A 27,793-nucleotide genomic window follows, 5' to 3' on the forward strand; every position below is an offset into this window, starting at 1 on the left:
AATTATTAACAGAGTTTGACCTATATTTTGGAAAGAGACTAAATACTGAGTCCTGTGGTAAAATATAACAATCTCAGAACTTGTCATCCAATGTGATTTACTCGGATGTTGCCTGGACTTGGGGGACTGAGTTACAAGGAGAGGTTGCTTGGACCAGGAATTTATTTCCTGGAATGTAGGAGATTGAGGAGTGACCTGATAGAGGTATATAAGATCATGATGAACATGGACGAGGTGAAAGCCTTTGTCCCAGGGAAGATGACTAAAAACAAGAGAGCATAGGTTTAAAATTGGAGGCAAGAGATTAAAAGGGCATCAGGGGTAGCTTCTCCACAGAAAGGATGGTGCATATTTGGAGTAAGCTGCTAGAATTAGTAATCGATACTGACTCATTAATAGTATTTTAAAACATCTAGATAAGTAATTAGATAGGAGAAATTTAGAAGACTATGGGCTAAGCGTGGGACTCGCTCACAGAGCAAAATAGTTGGCATGGATGACTTGGGTCAAAGGGCCTGTCTCCATGCTTTATGTCTCCATAACTTTGCTTGCTGACGCTGAGGTAACTTCAGATCGATCTGGTTTTTTGCTTAATTGGATCCCATGCTCTTGAATGGTATACCAGGAGGGATCCTGTCAAAATCTATGCTATATACTCCATTTAGAATAATCAAACACATTCTCATTGACTCTGTTTGTAACCTTGTCTAGAAATGCAGTTCCTTTATTATATCCATGCTGTTTATCCTTAATTAGGGTCTTTTTATTCTGGTGTTTCTTACACATTTGAACAATGTTAACTACAAGGCAAGATGCATATTTACAAATCACTACAAAGCTGGAACCATTTTCTTTTAATTTATCAGTCAATGAATTAGAACAATGGTAGTGTGCACATCTGAGCTCAGTGATCAATTATGCAGCAAAGTCAATTTACTCAGAAAAATCTGCTTAATGAACAAAGCAAACATTGTGATGGACTTGCAGCAACCCATCTGAAATGCAGAGAATGGAGGATAGTTCCAATTAAATTACATGCAGAAAATCATTATCAGTCACATGCAGAATTTCACACACTAACTCAGGATAGCATTCTCACTATATGCAGTCTCCTGTGTGTGTATATATCTTTTTTTTGCTTAGAGATTGACATTGCAGATCAAAAGATTAACTTTGAAGTGCTTGGGTTCAGTACTACTCCATTGGGGTATTACACCAGGTTTAACAGTAGCTGATGAACCTTCCAGATCTACCAGATATATTCCTAAATTAGGATGCTGTTGACCTGACTTAAGAGAACATAGATGCTGTTGTCCATTTCACAAAAGCATTTCAAATGTTGCCGAAAAGCTCGGTGTAAAGACATAATAGTGAATGTAAAGGTTTTTTATTCCTTTAGTTAACAGGTAAGGTTCATCCAGGTAGTGTAAACATCTGCAGTGGACCAAATAATGATCAGCATCTTGGATGTGACAACCAATTTCATATTGCTTGTTCCACATTCCAACATCAACAATATCCATTGATGTAGAGTATTTAATGTGGAAAGTATAAAACGAGGCTTTAGAATAATGGTAACAACACAGAAGGCAGCCACTAATAGTGACTCCATTTAAAAGCAATCCAGCTGTTGCTACTACTGTGTCTTACTGAGTCTTCTCTTTATTTTTCCAGCTGTTTAAACATTTCCTTTTTAAATCTTAAATTGAATCTTAACTCCACTTAGTGCCTTGCCATTACTGTCCAGATCTTAACTTCTGACTGCATTAAAAAATCCTGTTTTTCATTCTTTTACTATCACTTTTATTGTTCCTTCATCCTGCTCCTTCTGACACTCCAAACAATCCCTTCTCTCTGAACTGTTCATGATTTTTACTTCTGTCTGATCTGCCTAAAACATCCAAAACAATAACCTCACCCTCTCTGGTCTATAATCCCTCATCCTTGAAGGACTAGGCATATATCTCCTGTGCCTTAGTACCGTTCCTTAAGTGTGTCCATCAGAACTGCACGCACATAGCTGAGCTAGAGTTTTAAAAAGATTCATTGTGACTTTCTTGCTCTTATTTTTCACGTCTTGGTTTATAGACCCTAAAACCATCTCCTTTCTCTTGAATTCTAGAAATAACCTTTCTATATATGTTCTTGCACTTTTAATTTTATGGCCTTCAATCTCGATGGTAAGTCGATAACATGGCATCTTATGAAATATATCTTAGGAGTTCATTTATATAATATTCAGAGTCATCAACCTGACTGTAATCTGTAGGCATAAGCCCTGAATCTAATAAATAGAAAAATTATGGCCTGGACTTCTACAACTTACTCTCTTCCTTACAATGAATACAGGACAGGCCCTTCAGCCTAAAATTGTGATGAACTTATTCACCTGACTCCTAATTAATCTAATCCATTTTCCCTAACCATATTACCATACATCTTCCTTTCCTGCATCTATCTAGTAGTCTACTAAACACTTTTGCATTACCTGCTTCAGCCACTAGTCTTGGCAGTGCATGCTGAATCCCTACCAATCTTTGTATTTTTTAAAAAAACTGGCCTCACATATTTCCTTTTTGCTTCCCATCCCCCCTTGTCCACCCCCCCCCCCACCTTAAAAACATGCCCTCTAGTACCAAACATTTTTAATCCTGGGAAAAAGATGCTGGTTTTCTATCTACGCATTTGAATAATTTTAGCCTTAGCCACCAGAGGAAGCTGCTCCAACTTGTCTTATCTCTCCTCATAACACATACTCTAAACCAGTCAGTAGCCTGATACATCTCCTCCACATCCTCTCCAAAGTTGTCTGACCAACGCTTTATAAAGCCTCAGCATTACATCCTTGTTTTTGTATTCTAATTCTCTTGCAATAAGTGCTAATGTTGCATTTGTCTTCCTTACCACCAACTCAACCTACAAGTTAACCTTTATGGAAACCTGCACAAGGACTCTCAAGTCCCTTTGCACCTCTGATTTCTGAATTTTCTCCCATTTACACCTTTATTCTTTTCTGCTAATGTGCATGACCATGCACTTCCCTACAGTATATTCCATCTACCACTTATTTGCCCATTCCCCCAATCTGTGTAGGTCCTTCTGCACGCAGCTTCCTCAACACTACCTACCCCCTCCACCTATACGTTTGTATCATCCGCAAACTTGGCTACAGAGCCATCAATTCCTTCATCCAAGTCACTGATATATAATGTGAAAAGAAGAGATCCCAACACCGACCCTTGTGACAACATTGCTAGTCACCAGCAACCAACCAGAAAAGAGCCCATTTATTCACACTGCTTGCCTCCTGCCAGTCAGCCAATCTTCTATCCATGTTAATATCTTTCCTGTAATACCATGAGCTCTTGTTAAGCAGCCTCGTGTGCAGCACCTTGTCAAAAGTCTTTTGAAAATCCAAGTAAACAACATCCTCTGAATCTCCTTTGTCTATCCTGCCTGTTATTTCCTCAAAGAATTCCAACAGAATTGTCAGGCAAGAGTTTTCCTTGAGGAAACCATGCCGACTTTGGCCTATTTTATTGTGTGTCTGTTAAGTACCCTGAAACACTATCCTTGATAATAAGCTCCAACGTCTTTTCAAACTACTGAAGTCAGGCTAACTGGCCTATGATTTCCTTTCTTCTGCCTGCCTCCCTCCCTTCTTAAAGAGTGGAGTGGCATTTCCAGTTTTCACATCCTCTGGAACCATTCCCAAATCTAGTGAATCTTGAAAGATAATACTGACTGTAAAAGCTTTTATAGATATGTAAAAAGGAAAAGACTGGTAAAGACAAATGTAGGTTCCCTACAGACAGAAACAGGTGAATTGATTATGGGGAGCAAGGACATGGCAGACCAATTGAATAATTACTTTGGCTCTGTCTTCACTAAGGAGGACATAAATAATCTTCCAGAAATAGTAGGGGACAGAGGATCCAGTGAGGCGGAGGAACTGAGCGAAATACATGTTAGTAGGGAAGTGGTGTTAGGTAAATTGAAGGGATTGAAGGCAGATAAATCCCCAGGGCCAGATGGTCTGCATCCTAGAGAGCTTAAGGAAGTAGCCCAAGAAATAGTGGATGCATTAGTGATAATTTTTCAAAACTCGTTAGATTCTGGACTAATTCCTGAGGATTGGAGGGTGGCTAATGTAACCCCACTTTTTAAAAAAGGAGGGAGAGAGAAACTGGGGAATTATAGACCGGTTAGCCTAACGTTGGTGGTGGGGAAACTGCTGGAGTCAGTTATCAAAGATGTGATAACAGCACATTTGGAAAGCGGTGAAATGATCGGACAAAGTCAGCATGGATTTGTGAAAGGAAAATCATGTCTGACGAATCTCATCGAATTTTTTGAGGATGTAACTAGTAGAGTGGATGGGGAGAACCAGTGGATGTGGTATATTTGGATTTTCTTTCTTTCTTTTTAAATCTTTTTATTGAATAAGTATACAAAAAGGTAAGCCATATAGACACTAATACACTGTTAGAATATAATAAAATTACAGAAGATATTAATACAAAAAAATACTACAAACAATGTAATTTAAACATAACATACCAAGGTAACATAATAGTATACTAATTTTTATATATATATCAATAGAGAAAACGAAAAAAAGCCCCCCCCCCAAAAAAACCCACCGTGCAACTAACTAAAAGCAAAGCAAAGCAATGGGCTAACTTGAAACCAAACAGAGTTAAAAAACTTAAAATCATGTCCTCAATCCCGACCTCCATTAAAAACAGTAAAAAAAAACAAGAAGGGTATATATTACATTAAATGAAAATATTGAATAAAAGATCTCCAAGTCTGTTCAAATTTAAATGAGGAGTCATAAAGATTGCTTCTAATTTTCTCCAAATTCAAGCATAATATCGTCTGAGAAAACCAAAAAAAGGTAGTTGGAGCATTAAGCTCTTTCCAATGTTGTAAGATACATCTTTTCGCCATTAAAGTAAGAAATGCAATCATTCTACAGGCTGAAGGGGAAAGATTACTGGAAATTTTAGGTAGTCCAAAGATAGCAGTAATAGGGTGAGGAGAGATATCTATATTCAATACCTTGGAGATAATATTAAAAATGTCTCTCCAAAAAGTTTCCAGAGTAGGGCAAGACCAAAACATATGAGTTAAAGAGGCTATCTGCCCTGGACATCTATCACAAAAAGGATTAATATGAGAATAAAAGCGCGCTAACTTATCTTTGGACATATGTGCTCTATGAACAACTTTAAATTGAATTAGGGAATGTTTAGCACAGATAGAGAAAGTATTGACTAATTCTAAAATCTGCCCCCAGTCATCCACAGAAATGATAAATCCCAATTCCTGTTCCCAATCTATCCTAATCTTATCAAATGGAGCTTTCCTAAGTTTCATAATAATATTATAAATCATAACCTTTCTGACATGGATTAAGGTTAATTATAGTATCTAAAATGTATGTAGGAGGAAGCATTGGAAAGGAAGAAAGTATAGTACTTAGGAAATTTCTAACTTGTAGATATCTAAAAAAATGTATTCTTGATAATATTTGGATTTTCAAAAGGCTTTTGACAAGGTCCCACACAGGAGATTAGTGTGCAAACTTAAAGCACACGGTATTGGGGGTAAGGTATTGATGTGGATGGAGAATTGGTTAGCAGACAGGAAGCAAAGAGTGGGAATAAACAGGACCTTTTCAGAATGGCAGGCGGTGACTAGTGGGGTACCGCAAGGCTCAGTGCTGGGACCCCAGTTGTTTACAGTATATATTAATGACTTGGATGAGGGAATTAAATGCAGCATCTCCAAGTTTGCGGATGACACGAAGCTGGGTGGCAGTGTTAGCCGTGAGGAGGATGCTAAGAGGATGCAGAGTGACTTGGATAGGTTGGGTGAGTGGGCAAATTCATGGCAGATGCTATTTAATGTGGATAAATGTGAAGTTATCCACTTTGGTGGCAAAAATAGGAAAACAGATTATTATCTGAATGGTGGCCAATTAAGAAAAGGGGAGGTGCAACGAGACCTGGGTGTCATTATACACCAGTCATTGAAAGTGGGCATGCAGGTACAACAGGCGGTGAAAAAGGCGAATGGTATGCTGGCATTTATAGCGAGACGATTCGAGTACAGGAGCAGGGAGGTACTACTGCAGTTGTACAAGGCCTTGGTGAGACCACACCTGGAGTATTGTGTGCAGTTTTGGTCCCCTAATCTGATGAAAGACATCCTTGCTATAGAGGGCGTACAAAGAAGGTTCACCAGATTGATTCCTGGGATGGCCGGACTTTCATATGAAGAAAGACTGGATGAACTGGGCTTGTACTCGTTGGAATTTAGAAGATTGAGGGGGGATCTGATTGAAACGTATAAAATCCTAAAGGGATTGGACAGGCTAGATGCAGGAGATTGTTCCCGATGTTGGGGAAGTCCAGAACAAGGGGTCACAGTTTGAGGATAAAGGGGAAGCCTTTTAGGACCGAGATTAGGAAAAACTTCTTCACACAGAGAGTGGTGAATCTGTGGAATTCTCTGCCACAGGAAACAGTTGAGGCCAGTTCATTGGCTATATTTAAGAGGGAGTTAGATATGGCCCTTGTGGCTACGGGGATCAGGGGGTATGGAGGGAAGGCTGGGGCGGGGTTCTGAGTTGGATAATCAGCCATGATCATAATAAATGGCGGTGCAGGCTCGAAGGGCCGAATGGCCTACTCCTGCACCTATTTTCTATGTTTCTATAATTACTAATGCCTCCATAATCTCTTCAACTGCCTCTCTCAGAACCCTAGGGTACAGCCCATCTGGTCCACGTGTCTTGCCTACCTTTCAACAGCCATTGCTGTCCTGCCAACATCACTGATTGTGTCCCCTTCCTATTAACTTTGGCCAGCTCCTCTCTCATGCCTCTTTAATTCCCTTTATTCCATTGTAATACTAATATACCTGATTTTAGCTTCTCCCTCTCAAACTGCAGAGTGAATTCTTTCATATTATGATCACTGCCTCCTATGAGTTCCTTTATCTTAATCTCCCTAATCAAATCTGGTTCATGACACAACACCCAATCCAGAATTGCCTTTCCCCTTGTGGATTCAAATACAAGCTGCTCTAAAAAGCCATCTCGTAGGCTTTCTACAAGTTCCCTTCCTTGGAATCCAGCACCAACTTTATTTTCCCCAGTTTACATGCATATTGAATGTTTACATGCCCTTTCAGTCTACCATTGTAATTTGTAGCCCACATCCTGACTACTGTTCAGATGCCTGAATATGACTACCATCAGGGTCTTTTTACCCTTGTGTTTTTTTTTTAGTTACCCACAAGGATTCTACATCTTCAGATCCCATGTCATGTCCAAGGATCAGATTTCATTTTTTCACCAACAGAGCCTCCCACCTACTCTGCCTACTTTCCTGTCCTTCTGATACACATTGTATTCTTGATGTTAAACTCCCAACTACAATCTTCTTTCAACCATGACTTAGAGATGCCTACAACATCACACCTGCTAATCCCTAACTGTGCTACAAGATCGTCTACCTTATTTCATATACAATATGCATTCAAATATGACACCTTCAGTTTTGTTTTCATTGCCCTTTTTGATTTTAGCCCCCCCGTTACACTTCAGTTTATCCCACTCACTGCATGCATATTGAAATTTTACATGCCTTTTCTGTCTTTCCTTCCTCACAGTCTTCTGCATCTAGTTGTATACCAACTGCCCCATCTCAGCCCTATCAATCTGATTCACATTCCTCAGCCAAATTAGTTCAAACCCTCCCCCACACTCTAGCAAACCTGCCTGCAGGTTCATGTGTAACCCATCCTTTTTGTACAGGTCATACCTTCCCCAGAAATCTGAAACACTGCCCCTGCACCAGTTCTTTTGTTGCACATTCATCTGCCAAATCATCCTATTCTTCACCTCAGTGGCATGTGGCACCAGCAGCTATCCAGAAATTACTATCCTGGAGGACCTGCTTTTCAGCTTACAGCCTATATTCTCTATATTCTCTCTTCAGGACCTCCTCTCTTTTCCAATCTAGGTTGCTGGTGCTAATATGTACCATGACTTCCGGCTGTTCTCCTTCCCATTTTAGGATGCCGTGGACCCGATCCGAGACATCCCTAACCCTAGCTCCTGGGAGGAAACATACTATCCGGGTCTCTTTCACATCCACAGAATCCACTGTCTGCTCTTCTAATTATGGAATTCCCTATCACTATTATACTCATCTTCTCTCTTCTTTCCCCCCACCCCCACCCACCTCCACTCCCTTCTGCACCACAGCCAGACTCTGTGCCAAAGACCTAGCTGATGTGGCTTTCTCTTGTTCTCTTGATAGGACCTACCCTACATAAATCTTTGCTGACTGTGTCTAATTAGACCATGCTTCTCCAAATAATCATAAATCTTATCCCTAAGAATCTTCTCCTTTAGCTTTCCTACCACTGACTGATTAATAATTTTCTAGATTACTCCTATTTCCCTTCTTGAACAAAGGAACGACATTAGCTATCCACCAGTCCTGCACCACCATACCCATGACTAGCAGAAATACAAAAATTTTGGTCAAGGCCCCAGTTTTCTTCTCTCTGAACAACATGTATATCTTATCAGGCCCTAGCCTCTTTCCTAAACTTGAAATGCCCTAGCAATTTAGCATTTTCCACTCTGATCTCACTGTCCTTTACGTTCTTCTCCTTGGTAAATACCAACGCAAGAGGACTCATTTAGGATGTCACCTGCATCCTCTGCCTCTTAAGCACATTCCGTCCATTATCCTTGAGTAGTCCTACTCTCTCCTTAGGCATTCTCTTGCTCTTGATGTGTGCAGAATGTATTTGGCACTTCCTTTAATTCTATCTGCTAAGGACTTTTCATGACTCCCTTCTAGCTCTCCTAAGTCCTTCCCTGAGTTCCCTTGTGGCTCCTTCATAGTCCTCAAGTGCCCTGTTTGATTCCAGCTTCCTAAGCCTTAAATACACTTTCTTCTTCTTGACTAAATTAACCCCCTGTCTAGTCATCCATTGTTCCTGTACTTTGCCATTCTTTTTCCTTCCCTGTTACTGGAACAAACCAGTCCAGAACTTTCATAAGTGTTTTGGAGGTGTGCTGCCTGGATTGGGTGCTGTATCAACTTTAAATCATAGTCATGAAGTTGTACAGCATAGAGGTGGGCCCCTTTAGCACATACATGCTGTCCTTTTTGGCTATCTATCCTAATTTCATTTGCCCGTATTTAGACCTTCTATCTCTCTAAATGCCTTTTAAATATGGTGATTGTATTCACAACGTGTACTAGCAGCCTGTTCCAGACATCAGTTACGCCCGTGTAAGAAAAAATAGTGCCCTTCAGAACCCATGAGATCTCCTATCTTTCACCTTAAACCTATGTCATCTTGTCTTTGATAATCCTGCGATGGGAAAATCTTCTGAACATTTTCCCCATCTTTGCATCTTATAATCTTATACAGTACCATTCAGTAAATACAGCTAGCTTTTCTGCCCTCTCCCCTTACCATATTTAGCCTATCCAGAACTTGAATCTTTACTGATGCATTAGTAGCATCATCTTCCTTGATGTATACTGATGTAAGGTACTTGTTTCGTACCTCCACCTCCATGAGTTCCTGGACTCTGACCCCATTCCTCTTAACTGCTTGTTCATATGACTTTGGATGCATTTGCAAATCAAGAGTCTTTTCTCATGTGCTTTTTGCCTCTTCCATTTTTACTTTTCCTCTGAACATTCTGTAATCAGCCTAATTCTTGGTTGTGTAACAATCTGCAATCGCAAATGCTCTTTCTTTTCAACATCTATTTTTAAGTCAGTTTTATCATCATAGAACTCTTCCTTTAATTTCTTTTTCCTCATTCCTCGTGGGAATATATCTGACTATAATTAGAACCTCTCCAATTTAAAGGTTTTCTGATGTTTAAGTGCAATCTTGTGTCTCAGTTTTGATTCCACTTTACCTGAACTAGACCACTTCTCACTCCATGGATGTTGGCCCATCTCCAATTAATTATTTTCACCTTGGAGAGACCTACAATGGTGCAAGAAAGTTTGTGAACCCTGTAGAATTTTCTCTGTTTCTGCATTACTATAACCTAAAAGCTCATCAAATCATCACACAAGTCCTAAAACTAGATAAAGAGAACCCAATTAAATAAATAACACAAAAAGGTTCTACTTGTTCATTTATTTATTTAGAAAAATGATCCAATATTACATGTATTTGTTGGGAAAAAATATGTGAACCTTTGTTTTCAGAAATGGGTGTGACCCCTTTGTACAGCAATAACTTCAACCAAATATTTCTGGTAACTGTTCCAGTCCTGCACATCGGCTTGGAGGAATTTTAGGCCATTCCTTCTTACAAAACTGCTTCACCTCTGGGATCTTGGTGGGCTTCCTTGCAGGAACTGCTTGCTTCAGATCCTTCCACAACATTTCTATAGGATTAAGGTCAGGACTTTGACTCGACCATTCCAAAACACAGATTTTCTTCTTTTTAAATCATTTTGTTGTTGATTTACTCTTGTCTTTCAGATCATTGTCTTATTGCATCATCCAGCTTCTGTGAAGCTTCAGGTGATGGACTGCTATCCTGATATTCTTCTGTTAAATGTCTTGATACAATTTTGAATTCAATGTTCCCTCAACGATTACAATCCGTCCAGGTCCTGAGGAAGCAAAGCAGCCCCAAACCATAATGCTTCTTCCACCATGCTTCACAGTTGGGATGAGATTTTGGTGTTAATGTGAAGTGCCCTTTTTCCTCCAAACATAGCAATGTGGATTTCTGCCAAAAAGTTCAACTTTGGTCTCATCTGTCCACAGAACATTCTTCCAGAAGCATTGTAGAACATCCACGTGGTCTTTCGCAAACTTGAGAAATGCAGCAATGTTTTTTTTTGAAGAAAATGGTGTCCTTCCACGAACATCATTCTTGTTCCGTGTTCTTCTTATAGTGGACATTGGAGCAAGACTTCAGCAAGTTCTTGAGATGTCTGCAGGTCTTTTTGCTGTCACCCTTTGAGTTCTTTTTCACCTTCTTCAGCATTGCACATACTTTTGGTGTGTTCTTTGCAGGATGCCCACTCCTAAGTGAAAGCAGCACTAGTACTGAATTTCCTCCATTTGTAGACAATATCTCTTACTGTGGGCTGGTGAACACTCGGTTCTTTAGAAATGTTTTTGTAGCCTTCTCCAGCTTCATACTTCTCCACAATTCATCTTCTAAGGTCCTCTGAAAGTTGTTTTGATCAAGGCATGGTGCACATAAACAGATCTTTCTTGAGAAGAGCAGGTTCAGTCAGTAACCTGCTTTCGTGTCTTTTTTATAGGGTAGTGTACCCCTACAACCCACATTTACAATCTCACTCATTGATTGGAACACCTTACTACTAATAACTTATATAGAAGGCATTACCACATACCTTTTCTAACAAATCATGTATTATTGGATCATTTTTTTCAATAAATAAATTAATAAGTCTAGTGTTTTTGGTTTTATTTATCTTATTGGGTTTTCTTTCTCTAGTTTTAGAACCGAGATGAAGATCTGATCACGTTTTAGGTCATATTTATGCTGAAACAGAGAACATCCTACAGGATTCACAAACTCTCTTGCACCATTGTATACTCTTTTCCATTGCTATTCTAAATCTCACAATATTCTGACTGTTTACTTGATGTTACTCTATTGGCACCTTGCTCTATTTGGGCCAATGCATTTCTCAAAACCAAATCCAAAATCCACTATTTAAGAAGGGTGGGAGGCAGCAGAAAGGAAACTATAGACCTGTTAGCCTGACATCAGTGGTAGGGAAGTTGTTGGAATCGATTGGTAGTGATGAGATTACAGAGTACCTGGAAGCGCATGACAAGATAGGCCAAAGCCAGCATGGTTTCCTGAAAGGAAAACCCTGCCTGACTAACCTGCTGCAATTTTTCGAGGAAATTACAAGCAGGGCAGACAAAGGAGATGTAGTAGATGTGGTATACTTAGAATTTTTAGAAGACCTTTGACAACGTGCCGCACATGAGGCTGCTTAGCAAGGTAAGATCCCATGGAATTACAGGGGAGTTACTAGCATGGGTGGAGCATTGGCTGATCGGCAGAAAATAGAGAGTGGGAATAAAGGGATCCTTTTCTGGCTTGCTGCAGTTACTAGTGGAGTTCCACAGTGGTTGGTGTTGGGACCGCTGCTTTTCACGATGTATGTCAATGATTTGGACTATGGGACTAATGGATTTGTGGCTAAATTTGCCAATGACACAAAGATAGGTGGAGGAGTGGGTAGTGTTGAGGAAACAGAGAGCCTGCAGAGAGACTTGGATAGTTTAGGGGAATGGGCAAAGAAGTGGCAAATGAAATACAATGTTGGAAAGTGTATGGTCATGCACTTTGGTGGAAGAAATAAACGGGCAGACTATCATTTAGATAGTGAGAGAATTCAAAATGCAGATATGCAAAGGGACTTGGGAGTCCTTGTGCAGTATACCCTAAAGGTTAACCTCCAGGTTGAGTCGATGGTGAAGGTGGCGAATGCTCTATAAGGCGCTCGTGAGTCCACACTTGGAGTATTGTATGCAGTTTTGGGCTCTTTATTTTAGAAAGGATATACTGACATTGGAGAGATTCGGAGAAGATTAATGAGAATGATTCCAGGAATGAAAGGGTTACCATATGAGGAACATCTGGCAGTTCTTGGGCTATATTCCCTGGGGTTCAGGAGAATGAGGGGGGATCTCGTAGAAACACTCCAAATGTTAAAAGGCCTGAACAGATTACATATGGCAAAGTTATTTCCCATGGTAGGAGAGTCTAGGACAAGAGGGCATGACTTCAGGATTGAAGGACGTCCACTTAGAACAGAGATGCAGAGAAATTACTTTGGTCAGAGGGTGGTAAATCAGTGGAATTTGTTACCACAAACGGCTGTGGAGGCCAAGTCATTGGGTGTATTTAAGGCAGAGATAGATAGGTTCTTGATTAGTCAGGGCATCAAAGGGTATGGGGAGAAGGCAGGGGAGTGGGGATGACTGGAAGAATTGGATCAGCCCATGATTGAATGGCGGAGCAGACTCGCTGGGCTGAATGGTCTACTACTGCTCCTATATCTTATGGTCAAAAAGCTAAGTTCTGTGTTTGGCCAAAAGTGTGCTGAGCAAGAAAGTTCTCCTGAACATACTTCCAAAACCAGTATGCAAAAGAAACTTTGCAAATACAAATTCAAAATAAAGAAATAATAATAATAAATAAGCAATAGATATTGAGAACATGAGATGAAGAGTCCTTGAAAGTGAGCTTGATGGTTGAGGGTTGATTAACTGGGTCCTTGATAATAGTTGATGGCTTTCTGTGCCACCGTACCATATAGATGTGCTCGATGATAGGGAGGGCTTTTCTCATGATGGACTGGATAATATGTACTTTTTGTAAGAATTTCCGTTTAAGGGGATTGGTGTTTGCATACCAGACTGTGATACAGCCAGTCAATATACTCTCCACCTCACACCTTTACAAGTTTTGTAAAGTTTGTCATGCCAAATCTTTGCAAACTTCTAAGGAAGTAGATCCACTAATGTGCTTTCTTCATAATTACATCTTGTGCTAGGCCCAGGACAAGTCTCTGAAATGATAACAGTGAGGAATTTAAAGTTGCTGTCCCTCTCTGAGAATTGAGAATTGGCTCCTGGATCTCCAGTTTCCTCCTCCTGAAGCCAATAATCAACTCCTTGGTCTTACTGATATTAAGTAAGAGGTTGTAGTTGTGGCACCACTCAACCAGATTTTCAATCTCCTTCCTATATGCTGATTCATCACCACCTCCAAACCCTAACCTCCACACTCCCCTCCCCTCCAGCACCTCACCTCCATCCCTAGACCCTACCCCTAATCTTAACCTCCACACTCCTGTCTCAACCATTTCCTCTGGCAGCTCATTTCATATACTGTCCACCTTTTGGATGAAAAAGTTACCCCTCAGGTCCCTATTATTTTTTTTTTCCTTCTCACATTAAACATATGCTCTCTAGTTCTTGATTCCCTAACCCAGAGACTTTGAAGAGGTTACTTGCAGATTGGCAAAACTTGTACAAAAGGAGAGCTTTGCTGTTCTTTGGACATTCCAGAGGGACATCAGCACTGGGAGCAGAGCACTGTGAATTAAATAAAAGTACAGAAGGGGCAGGCAGGGCGGTCATTGTTGGGAGTAGGCCAGCAGTGAGAGTAGGAGCATCAGACTTTGACTCAAGAGGCTTTGCGAGAATAGGCTGAGGTTGAAGAAACAGTTTAGAGGATTTGGTTTCCCACTGTACAGTGCAGGCAAGATGGCAGATGTGGCAGTGGAATGCTCCTCCTGTAGGACGTGGGAATTCATGGAACTTGATAGTCTCCCTGATGACCACACCTGCGGAAAGTGCAGCCAACCCCAGCTCATGAAAGGCCACATTAAGGAGCTGGAGTTGGATGAATTTAGGATCATCCTGGAAGCAGAGCAATTGTTAGATATGACTTTTGAGCAGGTGATTGCACCCAGAGTGCAGAATTCAGGGAATAGATGTGTGAACATCGTGACAGGTGAAGGGAGAAGGAAGTCAGGGCAGGGTCCCCATGTGGCTATTCCCCCCCAGCAACAGGCATACCCCTGTGGGCACTGCTGAGGTGGGATGATGTATCTGGGCAAGGCAGCAGCAGCCAGACCAATGGTCAGCTCTGAGCCTCAGAAGGGTTGGGTGAAATCAGGCAGAACAATAGTCATAGGGGACTCTGTAGTTAGGGGGACAGATAGGAGATTCTGCGGCAGCAAAAGAGACACCAGGATAGTGTGTTGCCTCCCAGGTGCTAGGGTCCAGGATGTCTCTGAGCAGTTGCAGAATATTCTTGAAGGGAGGGTGAGCAGCGGGAGGTCGTGGTATATGTTGGTACCAATGACATAGGCAGAAGAGGGGTAGAGGTCCTGTGAAGTAAGTTTAGGGAGTTAGGAAGGAGGCTGAAGAGCAGGACCTCCAAGCTGGTAATCTGCAGATTACTTCCAGTGCCATGAGCTAGTGAAGGTTAGAACAGGAAGATAGCGCAATGAGTGACTGAGGAGATGGTGCAGGTGACAGGGTTTCAAGTTCTTGGATCATTGGAACCTTTTCTGGGGAAGGGGTGACCTGTTCAAGTGGGACGTGTTGCACCTGAACTGGAGTGGAACCAATATCCTGGGAAGGGGGTTTGCTAATTTTTTTGGGGAGGGTTTAAACTAGATTTGCAGGGGGGGTGGGAACCGAAGTGAAGAGGCAGAGGATGGGGCGGTTGGCGCACAAGTAGTGACAGCCTGTAGGGTGTTTATGGGGAAGGACAGGCAGATAACAGGGCAAAGAAGTACTCAGTCAGATGGTGTGAGGTGTATTTTAATGCAAGGAGTATCATAAACAAGGCAGATGAACTTAGAAAAAGGATCAATATGTGGAACTATGATGTCGCGGCTATTACAGAGACTTGGGTGTCTCAGGGGCTGGAACGGCTGCTGAGTGTGCCGGGCTTTAGATGTTTCAAAAAGGACAGTGGAGGGGCAAAAGAGGTTGGGGAGTGGCACTGCTAATCAGGGATAGTATCGTGGCTGCAGAAAAGGAGGAAGTCTTGGAGGGATTGTCTGCTGAGTCATTGTGGATGTAATCAGAAACAGGAAGGGGCCAATAAACTCTACTGGGTGTTTTTATAACCCCCCACCCCCCCACCCCAGTAGTAACGGAGACATCAAGGAACAGATAGGGAGGAAAATTCTGGGACAGTGCAATAATAATAGGGTTGTTGTGATGGGTGATTTTAACTTTCCTAATATTGATTGGCATCTCCTTAGAGCAAGGGGTTTAGATGGGGTGGAGTTTGTTAGGTGTGTTCAGAAAGGTTTCCTGGCACAATATGCAGATAATCCAACTAGTGGGTTAGGTTGAGAGTAATTCCGGTAGTGGGCGAATCAGCCCTCTTGTGCTTTTTGATCTCGTCACTTGAGATTCAGTGTCACGCAACCCTGCCACTTTGATCTTGCCGACGCCTTCATTAACCAGGTCCAACACTTGCCTTTCTTGGATTTTGCCCCTCCTGACACAGGTCAAAATGAACATGATCAAGTATCATCTGTCGGTGGGAGAGCATTTTGAAGTTAGTGATCACAACTCTATCTCCTTTACCATGGGGCTGGAGAGGAATAGGGGCAGAGTTTGGGAAAACAATTGGGGTGGGGGAAATATGATACTATGAGGCAGGAACTTGGGAACAGATGTTTTCAGGGAACATTTGCATGGTGTTCTGCATAGGTGCGTTCCATTGAAGCATGGAAAGGATGGTGGGGTAAAAGAACCAGGATGTACAAAGGATGTAGAAATTTTAGTTAAGAAGAAAAAAAGCTTATAAAAGGTTCAAGAAACTAGGTACTGTTAGAGCTCTAGAAAATTATAAAGGTGCCAGGAAGGAGCTCCAGAATGAAATTAGGAGAGCTAAAAGGGACCATGAGAAGGCCTTGGCGAGCAGGATTAAGTAAAACCCCAAGGCATTCTACAAGTATGTGAAGAGCAGGAGGATGAGCAGTGTGAGAATAGGACCAATCAGGAGCAAGAGTGAAAATATTCATTGAGCTGGAGGAGGTAGCAGAGCTACTAAATGAATACTTTGCTTCGGTATTCTCTAGTGAAAAGGACTTTGACAATTGTGGGGATGACTTACAGCGGACTAAAATACTTGAGTGCATAGACATAAAGAAGAGGACATGTTGGAGTTTTTGTAAAGCATTAAGTTAGATAAGTCACCGGGATCGGACAAGATATACCCCAGGCTGCTGTGGGAAGCAAGCAAAGAGATTGCTGAGCCTTTGGCAATGATCTTTGCATCATCAATATGTACTGGAGAAGTACCAGAGGATTAGAAGGTTAAAAATGTTGTTCCTTTGTTCAAGATAGGGAGTAGAGAAAAAACAGGAGATGATAGACCAGTGAGTCTTATTTCAGTGGTGGGCAAGTTGTTGGGGAAGATCCTGAAAGCCAGGATTTATGACCATTTGGATAGACATAATCTGATTAAGGATAGTCGGCATAGCTTTGTCAAGAGCAGGTCATGCCTTACGAACCTGATTGAATACTTTGAGGATGTAACAAAACACAGTGATGAAGGTAGAACAGTGGATGTAGTGTATATGGATTTCAGTAAGGCATTTGATAAGGTTTCCCATGTGAGGTTCATTCAGAAAGTAAGGAGGCATGGGATCCAAGGAGACTTTGCTTTGTGAATCCAGAATTGGCTTGCCCACAGAAGGCAAAAGGTGGTTGTAGATGCTTCGTATTCTGCATGGACCAGTGCTGTTCCACAGGGATCTGCTCTGGGACCCCTCTTCTTTGTGAATTTTATAAATGACCTGGATGAGGAAGTAGAAGTTAGTAAGTAAGTTTAGTAAGTTTGCTGATGACACAAAAGTTGGGGGTGTTGTGGAGAGTCTGGAAGGTTATCAGAGGCTACAGCACTACGTCGCAGAACTGAGCTGTGAAGTGGTCGGTGGAGTTCAACCCAGATGAGTGTGAAGTGGTTCATTTTGGTAGGTCAAAATTGAAAACAATATAATATAATAGTAAGACTTTTGGCAGTGTGGAAGATCAGTGAGATCTTGGGGTCCGAGTCCTTAGGACACACAAAGATGCTGCGGAGGTTGACAGTGTTGTTAAGAAGACGTATGGTGTGTTGGCCTTCATCAGTCATGGGATTGAGTTCAAGAGCCATGAGGTAGTATTAAAGCTACATAAGTCCTTCGTTAGACCCCACTTGGAGTACTGTTTTCAGTTCTGGTCACTTCACTACAGAAAGGATGTGGATGCTATAGAGAGAGTGCAGAGGAGATTTACAAGGATGTTGCCTTGTATTGGAGAACATCCTTATGAGAATAGGTTGAGTGAACTTGGCCTTTTCTCCTTGGAGCGACGGAGAACGAGAGGTAACCTGATAGAGGTTTACAAGAGGATGAAAGGTATTGATCGTGAGGATAACCAAGGCTGAAATGGCTAACATGAGGGGGCATAGTTTTAAGGAGCTTGGAGGTAGGTACAAGGGGATGCCAGAGGTAAGTTTCTCACACAGAGAGTGGTGGGTGCATGGCATGTACTGTCGGGGACAGTGTTGGAGGCGGATACAGTAAGGTCTTTTAAGAGTCTCTTAGATAGGTGCATGGAGCTTAGAAAAATAGGGGGCTATGCGGTAGGGAAATTTTAGGCAGTTTTTAGAGTAGGTTACATGGTCAGTACAATATTGTGGACCAAACGGCCTGTACTGTGCTGTAGATTTCTAAGTTTTTTTTAATGTTTCTAACCCAGGGAAAAGGACTGTACATCTCACTGTATCTATGCTGCTCATGATTTTATACTCTCATTCTCCCACACTTCACTGATTAACCTCCCAATCTGCTCAGTCTCTCTCCATAACTAATAAAATTTATATTTGGGAGTTTGATATCCAAAGGTACATATTGTATTGAAAGGACAGACATGTAGGCAGAGGGAGTGGCATGGCTCTGTTGGTGGTAAATGAAATCAAATCATTAAAAAGAGGTGACATAGGATTGGAAGATGTAGAATCCTGGTGGATAGAGTTAAGGAACTGCAAAGGTAAAAAGACCCTGATGGGAGTTATATACAGGCCTCTAAACAGTAGCCAGGATGTGGGCTACAAATTACAATTCGAGATAGAAAATGCATATCAAAAGGGAAATGTTACAATAGTCATAGTAATTCAAATATGCTGGTAGATTGGGAAATTCAGGTTGGTGCTGATTTTGGATCCCAAGAGAGGGAATTTGTAGAATGACTGTGAGGTGGCTTTTTAGAGCAGCTTGTGCCTGAGCCCACTAGGGGATCATCCACTTTTCTGGATTGGGTGTTGTAACCAGATTCGATTAGGGAGCTTAAGGTAAAATAACCCTTAGGATGCAATAATCATAATATGATAAAATTCACCCCGCAATTTGAGAGGGAGAAGCTAAAGTCAAATGTTTCAGTATTACAGTGGTGTAATGGGAATTACAGAGGCATGAGAGAGGAGCTGGCCAGAGTTAATTGGAGGGGGACACTGCCAGGGATGTCAGCAGTGCAGCAATGGCTGATGTTTCTGGGAGTAATTTGGAAGGCATAGGATAGATACATTCCAAAGAAGTATTATTCTATAGGCGGGATGACATACATGTGGCGACAAGGGAAAACCAACATAAAAGCAAAACAGAGGGCATATAATAGACCAACAGTTAGTGGGAAGTTAGAGGATTGAGAAGCTTTTAAAAACCAACCAGAAGGCATCTAAAAAGCCATGAGGAGTGAGAAGATTAAGTACGAAGGTGAACTAGCTAATAATATTAAAGCGGATACCAAAAGCTGATCAGATGTATAAAGAGTAAAAGAGTGGTGATAGTAGATATTGAACCGTTGGAAAATGATACTGGAGAGGAAGTTATGGGGGATAAGGAAATTGTGGACGAACTGAGTAAGTATTGTGCATCAGTCTTCACTGTGGAGGACACTAGCAGTATGTCAGGTCAAGAGTGTCAAGGAGCAGAAGTGAGTGCAGTTGCTATTACTAGGGAGAAGGTGCTTGGGAAGCTGATATGTCTGAAGGTAGATATGTCACCTAAACCAGATGGACTACACCCCAGGGTTCTGAAGGAGGTAGCTGAAGAGATTGTGGAGGCATTGGTAATGATCTTTCAAGAATCACTAAATTCTGCTGTGGTTCTAGAGCATTGGAAAATTGCAAACGTCATTCCACACTTCAAGAAAGAAGAGACACAGAAAAAGGAAAATTTAAGCCAGTTGGCATGTCCTCAGTGTTTGGGATGATGTCGGAGTCAATTGTATGGATGAGGTTTTGGGGTTCTTGAGGCTCATGATAAAGTAGACCAAAGGCAGCATGGTTTCCTTAAGGGAAAATCTTGCCTGAGAAATCTATTGGAATTATTTTAGGAAATAACAAGCAGGATAGATAAAGGAGAATCAAGTGATGTTGTGTACTTGGATTTTAAGAAGGCCTTTGACAAGGTACCATGCATGAGACTGCATAGCAGTATAAGAGCCCATGGTATTACAGGAAAGATACTAGCATGGATAGAGCATTGGCTGATAGGCAGAAGGCAAAGATTGGGAATATAGGGGGCCTTTTCTGATTGGCTGCCGGTGACTAGTGATGTTCTGCAGGGGATCAATGTTCTTTTTACGTTGTATGCAGTAAATTGGATGATGGAATTGATGGGTTTGTGGCCAAGTTTGCAGATGACACGAAGATAGGTAAAGGGACAAGTAGTTCTGAGAACACAGGGAGGCTGCGAAGAACTCAGGAGAAAGGGCAAAGAAGTGACAGATGGAATACAGTGTCAGGAAGTGTATGGTCATGCACTTTGGTAGAAAGCATAAAAGCATAGACTATTTTCTAAATCGGGCGAAAATTTAAAAATCTGAGGCGCAAAGCAACTTGGAAGTCCTCAAACAACAGGAATTCTGCAGATGCTGGAAATTCAAGCAACATACATCAAAGTTGCTGGTGAATGCAGCAGGCCAAACAGCATCTATAGGAAGAGGCGCAGTCGACGTTTCAGGCCGAGACCCTTCGTCAGGACTAACTGAAGGAAGAGTGAGTAAGGGATTTGAAAGCTGGAGGGGGAGGGGGAGATGCAAAATGATAGGAGAAGACAGGAGGGGGAGGGATAGAGCCGAGAGCTGGACAGGTGATAGGCAAAAGGGGATACGAGAGGATCATGAGACAGGAGGTCCGGGAAGAAAGACAAGGGGGGGGGTGACCCAGAGGATGGGCAAGAGGTATATTCAGAGGGACAGAGGGAGAAAAAGGAGAGTGAGAGAAAGAATGTGTGCATAAAAATGAGTAACAGATGGGGTACGAAGGGGAGGTGGGGCCTTAGCGGAAGTTAGAGAAGTCAATGTTCATGCCATCAGGTTGGAGGCTACCCAGACGGAATATAAGGTGTTGTTCCTCCAACCTGAGTGTGGCTTCATCTTTACAGTAGAGGAGGCCGTGGATAGACATGTCAGAAGTCCTCATGCAGGATTCTGTAAAGGTTAATTTGCAGGTTGAGTCGGTGGTGAGGAAGGCAAATACAATGTTAGCATTCACTTCGAGAGGACTAGAGTATAAAACAAGGATGTAATGCTGAGCCTTTACAAGGCACTGATGAGAGGCCTCACTTAGACGATTGTAAGCAGTTTTGGGTCCCATATCTAAGAAAGAATGGGGCTGACATCGGAGAGGGGTCAAAGGAGGTTCAGGAAAATTATTCCAGCATGGGAAAGCTTATCATATGAGGAGTGTTTGATGGCTCTGGGCGTGTACTTGCTGGAATTTAGAAGAATAAGGGGGATCTCATTGAAACCTATCAAATGTTCGAAGGCCTCAATATCGTTGATGTGGAGAGGATGTTTCCTCTAGTTTCGGACCAGAGAGCACAATCTCAGAATGGAGGGATGTCTATTTAGAACTGAGTTGAGGTATTTCTTTAGCCAGATGTGGAATTCATTGCCACAGGCAGCTGCAGAGGGCAGGTCATTGAGTGTATTTAAGGTGGAGGGTGAAAGGTTCTTGATAATTCAAAGCATGAAAGGTGATGAGGAGAAGGCAGGAGAAATGGAGTTGAGAGGGAGATAGATCAGCCATGATCAATTGGTGGAGCAGACTCAATGGGCCAAATGACCTAATTCTTCTCCAAAGTGGTGTGGTCTTATAACTCAATCCTGACAACATCCTCCAAAATCTCTCTGCTCTTTCTAGCTTAACAGCAGGGTGACCAAAGCTGAACACACTGGTCCAAATGAAGCTTCACTAATATATTGTACAACTACAACACAACCATAACATTCTGGACTCAGTGCCTGATTGATGAAGGTCAGCATACCAAAAGCCCTCTACCTATGACTCCACTTTCAAAGAACCAAACATTTGTACTACTTGTACATCCTCCAGGGTCCCACCACTCACAATGAAAGTCTTTCCCTCATTTGTCTTTCCAAACTATAATACCTTGCACTTATCCAAATTAAATTCCATTTGCCATTCCGCAACCCATTTACCTAACTGATCAAAATCCCTCTGTACATCCTGAATCTTTCCTGAAGACAGTACATCCTTTCAGTTTGAAATTTATTCCAATTTTTCTTGAAGCAAGTTCTGTCTTATTGCCACAAGAATAATTGCACCTACAGCTCACCAACCTTGTTTACACACTTCCTAGGTTTACATACAGTGCATATAAAAAAGTATTCAACCTGCCTTGGATGTCCTCATGTTTTGTTGTTTTACAACATTGAATCATGGTGGATTTAATTTGGCTTTTTTTTTACTCTAATCAACAGAAAATGGCTTTTATGTCAAAGTGAAAACAGATCTTGACAAAGTGATTACAAATATAAATCAGAAAATAATTGCATAAGTATTCACCCCTTTAATATAACACACCAAATTATCACCATTTGCAGCCATTTGGTTTTAGAAGTTTTGTAAAGAAGAATAAGGACAAATTACAGTGTCCAGATATGCAAAGCTGATAGAGACCTATCCAGCACAGACTCAAGGCTATAATTGCTGCCAAAGATACATCTACTAAATACTGACTGAAGGAGTTGAGTAATTATGGAATGGATTATATTATTTTGTGTTTAATAATTGTAATAAATTTAGACCAATTTGTTTTCACAATGACACGAAAGAATCACTTCTGTTGATGTGTGTCAAAAAATCCAAATTAAATCCACTGTGATTCAATGTTGTAAAACAATAAAACATGAACACTTCCAGGTGGCGGGGGGGGGGGGGAAGTAGAGAATACTTTTATTTATAGGCACTGTATATGCAAGTGCACCTGAGAGTTCTTTATATTCTCGTTTAGCTTGGTTCTGTCTAGTAATCTACTTTTTTTTCTGACACTGTTTGCCTTTTCCTTAATGTGTGGCAACTTTTATTCTTTGTAATGTTACATCCCAGTATTTAACTTACTGCCAAGTTTTAATTCTGCAGCTCTGTTTGAAACAAATGTTTCTTTAAATGTGACTCTATATCCCACGTTTTAAAAATTTAAGCCCTTTCAAATGCATGAGCTAAAGGAAAGACGTTTATAGATTGTGGTGGTTACAAGAAAATAAAAGGATTTGTATTTGTATTGGAGACTGGATTTTATAAAAACTAAAAAACATGCATGAGAGCAATTATATAAAGATGCATTGGAAAAATAATATTGGAGTGTATTTATAAAGATAAAAGTTTTACATGAATTGGAAATGAAAAATCTAATAACACGTGCTGTTAATGTGTCATCACCAATTTCCACAACTGAATTTTTGATGATGTCTGAAAAAGTTGAGCTAAGGTAACATAGTAACATTTGGAGATAAAATATGGGAAGATTATGTAGGTGGAAGTGGTTGGAGTGAGAAAGGAATGTTACATTTGGTTATAAGTAGGACGGTAATTGGTGGAGTTATAGGTTAGCAAATTATGAAGCCACAAAAAGCTTAGAGATATGGGTAGATTAAATAAATGGGCAAGAAATTGGAAAATTATAATAAGGAAAATATGAGATTATTCAGTTTGGAAGGAAGAACACAAAAGCAAATTGTTATTTAAGAATGAGACTAAGAAGTTAGGTACAAAAGTATTTTGAAGTTCATAATACATGAAACAAAACATAGCACAGAGGTACAATAAGTTACTAGCAAGGCTAATGGAATTCTGTCCTTTATTGCAAGGAGTACAGAGTATAACAATAAGGATTATTTAAATGTAACTATACAGGATGCTGGTAAGCTCACGACTGTAGTTTTGGCCCCTATTTGTAAGGAAGGATTTGCTTACATCAATAGTAGTGCAAAGAGGGTTTACTGCTGGATTCTAGGAGGAAGGAACTGACATAATGAAACCAAGTTCACTAGACTGGCCTATGCTCATTGTAAAGAAGATTGAGATTCTGAGGGGGATTGACAGGGTGAATGCTGAAAGGATCATTCACTCACTTGAGATAGCCAGAATTTCAAACAAAGCGGTTGATCATTTAAAATACCAATAAGGAAAAAGCAATTCTCTGAAAGTTGTGAATATCTAAATATTTCTACCATGTAGTACTGTGGAAGTGAAGTAATGGAATATGTTATAGGCCAAGACTGACACATCTAAACTACAAGGTAGTCAAGGGTAATGGAAGCAAGCAGGAATGTGGTTGAGGGTAAGTTTGGATTTACCATGATCTTATTGACTAGTAGAGCCACCATAAAAGGGTGACTTTTTCTTATATTCTTATATTATTGCCAACCTGCTGCTCAGCAATGACATTACCTTGTCTCTTTTTACCTGTTTTGATTCATGTACTAATAACTGAAAGATATAAGAGGATTTGTTGTTCATATGCGGTAATTTGAAATGCACATTTTCTTATGCCTTTCTTTAAATTTAGGAACAACATCAGGCTCTGTTTTATCAGATAATGCAGCAACAGCACCACCAACATCAGCATGAGCTGCAGCAGCTACAGATTACTGGGACAACACACATTCCTATGAGTAACCTACTGGCAAGTGCCCAGACACAGCCACTTCACTCAGCAACTCCTAACCCTTTCATATCCATTCATAGTGAAGCTTCCACACCAAAAGTTCCAGTAAGTTTAACATCTAGAAACAGCAATTTTTTAAAAAAACAGTTGTAGTTCAGGACAAAATCTATTTTATCTTTATAGGTCTAATTGGATCATATTTCAAAGTTAAAGTCAAACACAATCTGATTTAAATGAGTCTTGGTTCAAACACATGTTCCTGCATTTAATTTAATAAAATTGTTTTTTAAAAGTTTCATAAATATTTTTGAAATATTAATGCTTTAAAATGCAGAATATTTTTTAAAATAACGTGGTTTTATGAGGTAAAATTTAAGTTGTGCGGAATAATTTTAACATATCTTTTTGTTTCTTTCCAGAGGCTCAATGAAAAAGGTAGCCCTGTCACACAAGAGAAGAGTTGACACAGGACCTTCAAATTCCAGAATGTGTTTTGTTGTAGCAGCTCAACCAGCTGCATAATGGATGAATCTTACTCGGTGTTTAGTTGGAATAATTGTGGAAAATACACTGGTTGTCACACTAGAACATAGAACCAAAATAAACTTCCATAAGCCATTCCTAAATTGTCACATGTGGTTTACTAGTTTTGCAGCTTAATTGCACTAACATAAAACTTTTGGTATGGAGGAATCTGAAAAATAAATTCATTATGACCACCCATAAAACATGAATTAATAATATTTTATGCTTCTATTTGTGTATTTTGATACTAGTGTAATTACGATTTTTAAATGCAAAACTAAATCTTATAAATGTCAAACTCAAGTTACATTGCAAAAAAGTGACACAGTGATTATTCCTGGTCCTGCTGATGTGATGGACAGGCCTTGGGATTTGCATTTTCCAAGTTTTATGTTGCATGTATTTTGTGTTGTTCTCTGTCCCTTTGCTGTGAATGTTTCCAGGACCACTTCGAGCATGGGTACTCAGTTGTGGTGCAATAGGCTTCTGAGAGTTTTGGTCACTGGGGGACCAGATCACTCTATAAAAGAGGAAGAAATGGATTAGCCTGCTGCTGGGCAAGATTCCTTTGAGAGATGTGTTGGCTGTCAGCCTAACCAAGTGCCTGTTGTGAAGTCCATTGTGAAATAGCTCTGGACAGCTGAGTATGCACTCAATCACAATTCCTGTTTCAACAGCAGGAATTTTTCTTCTTGGAAAGAATTCCCAGCTCTCCGTGGCCAAACCAGCCCCCTCTACATAAACTTGCAGTTGGTAATAATTAGTTTCAAGGTTGAATGTTGCACAGTTTGTATCTCTCACCTGTAAATATGCTTTGTGAATTTCATAATTCATAGCAAATTGAAATAAAACATCAATATTTTGGTTTGTAATATTTCTAATTAGCAGTTATGCAGTTGAGTGGGAAAGTATCATTTTATTAATTTATTTTTATACATGCTGGGGAATTTTAGAAAAAAAGCATTAAGACCAACTGGATTTTGTAGATATTGACAAATAAATCAGTGTGGTTCATTTTAGATTCTTACTTTCAACCCACTGATTGATCTCTAACAAACTTTGTACAGATTTTGAAGACATTTTGCTGTAGTGTTTATTTTGCTTAGTTGTAAAATATCAAATGTATTGAAAAATGATATAAAAGTTGTCTCAATTATTGTTAGTAATATTTGCTTATGAGCATACATTACTGGTTTGCTAATAATTGAGTGGCTAAAACCATTATTACAAATTAGGTTTTATGAAAAATGTACCTAATGACTTCTTTACTGCCTCCTGTGGCCTACAACAAAAGTTAGCTTACATTTTATTTATTTGTTGCTTAAATAATGGTGGTGTTGTATAAATATTTTCTGAGTGCTTTTGGATTCCAAAGAAATTTTACTTGTGTTTTAACAGTTTTTGTATGTTCAGTTTTTCAGCTGACCTATTGTACATGAAAAATTAAGTTATCTCAAAGTTAATTCTCTGCATATAAAAGTAAAATTAAATTTTTAAAATATTTTGAAGAAAGATGTTTATTATTTTGCACCCTACTTCATGAATACATGACACATGGGCTGGCCCACTGTTCAATAACTGTTTTGCTGCCTATAATCATAGATACAGTTGGGATCACAGAGACATGGCTCCAGGGTGACCAGGGATGGGAGCTCAACGTTCAGGGATATTCAATATTCAGGAGGGATAGACACGAAGGAAGGGGAGGTGGGGTGGCGTTGCTGGTTAAAAAAGAGATTAACGCAGTAGAAAGGAAGGACATAAGCCGGGAAGATGTGGAATCGATATGGGTAGAGCTGCGTAACACTAAGGGGCAGAAGACGCTGGTGGGAGTTGTGTACAGGCCACCTAACAGTAGTAGTGAGGTCGGAGATGGTATTAAACAGGAAATTAGAAATGTGTGCAATAAAGGAACAGCAGTTATAATGGGTGACTTCAATCTACATGTAGACTGGGTGAACCAAATTGGTAAAGGTGCTGAGGAAGAGGATTTCTTGGAATGTATGCGGGATGGTTTTTTGAACCAACATGTCGAGGAACCGACTAGAGAGCAGGCTATTCTGGACTGGGTTTTGAGCAATGAGGAAGGGTTAATTAGCGATCTTGTCGTGAGAGGCCCCTTGGGTAAGAGTGACCATAATATGGTGGAATTCTTCATTAACATGGAGAGTGACGTAGTTAATTCAGAAACAAAGGTTCTGAACTTAAAGAGGGGTAACTTTGAAGGTATGAGACATGAATTAGCTAAGATAGACTGGCAAATGACACTTCAAGGATTGACGGTGGATATGCAATGGCAGGCATTTAAAGGTTGCATGGATGAACTACAACAATTGTTCATCCCAGTTTGGCAAAAGAATAAATCAAGGAAGGTAGTGCACCCGTGGCTGACAAGAGAAATTAGGGATAGTATCAATTCCAAAGAAGTAGCATACAAATTAGCCAGAGAAAGTGGCTCACCTGAGGACTGGGAGAAATTCAGAGTTCAGCAGAGGAGGACAAAGGGCTTAATTAGGAAGGGGAAAAAAGATTATGAGAGAAAACTGGCAGGGAACATAAAAACGGACTGTAAAAGCTTTTATAGATATGTAAAAAGGAAAAGACTGATAAAGACAAATGTAGGTCCCCTGCAAACAGAAACAGGTGAATTGATTATGGGGAGCAAGGACATGGCAGACCAATTGAATAATTACTTTGGTTCTG

At 40.4% G+C, this 27,793-nt stretch overlaps 1 protein-coding gene across 9 annotated transcripts in view; it reads left to right on the plus strand.

The window, feature by feature from the left end:
- The window catches only part of mllt10 (MLLT10 histone lysine methyltransferase DOT1L cofactor), a 279,374-nt gene extending 252,820 nt beyond the window's left edge, over positions 1-26,554 (plus strand). For 6 of the 9 annotated variants that reach the window (XM_063044224.1, XM_063044222.1, XM_063044223.1 and 3 more), the window contains 2 exons: positions 24,467-24,670; positions 24,985-26,554. In XM_063044224.1, the coding sequence (XP_062900294.1) occupies positions 24,467-24,670; positions 24,985-25,029 (249 nt within the window). In that variant the 3' untranslated portion in view covers positions 25,030-26,554. Of the gene's footprint in view, positions 1-24,169; positions 24,239-24,466; positions 24,671-24,984 lie in introns of those variants that run through there. The other 3 variants (XM_063044228.1, XM_063044227.1, XM_063044226.1) reach the window with 3 other exon arrangements.
- Positions 26,555-27,793: the final 1,239 nt, after the last annotated feature.

The sequence above is a fragment of the Mobula hypostoma genome, chromosome 3 (genome assembly GCF_963921235.1).
Source record: "Mobula hypostoma chromosome 3, sMobHyp1.1, whole genome shotgun sequence".
NCBI lineage: Eukaryota > Metazoa > Chordata > Chondrichthyes > Myliobatiformes > Myliobatidae > Mobula > Mobula hypostoma.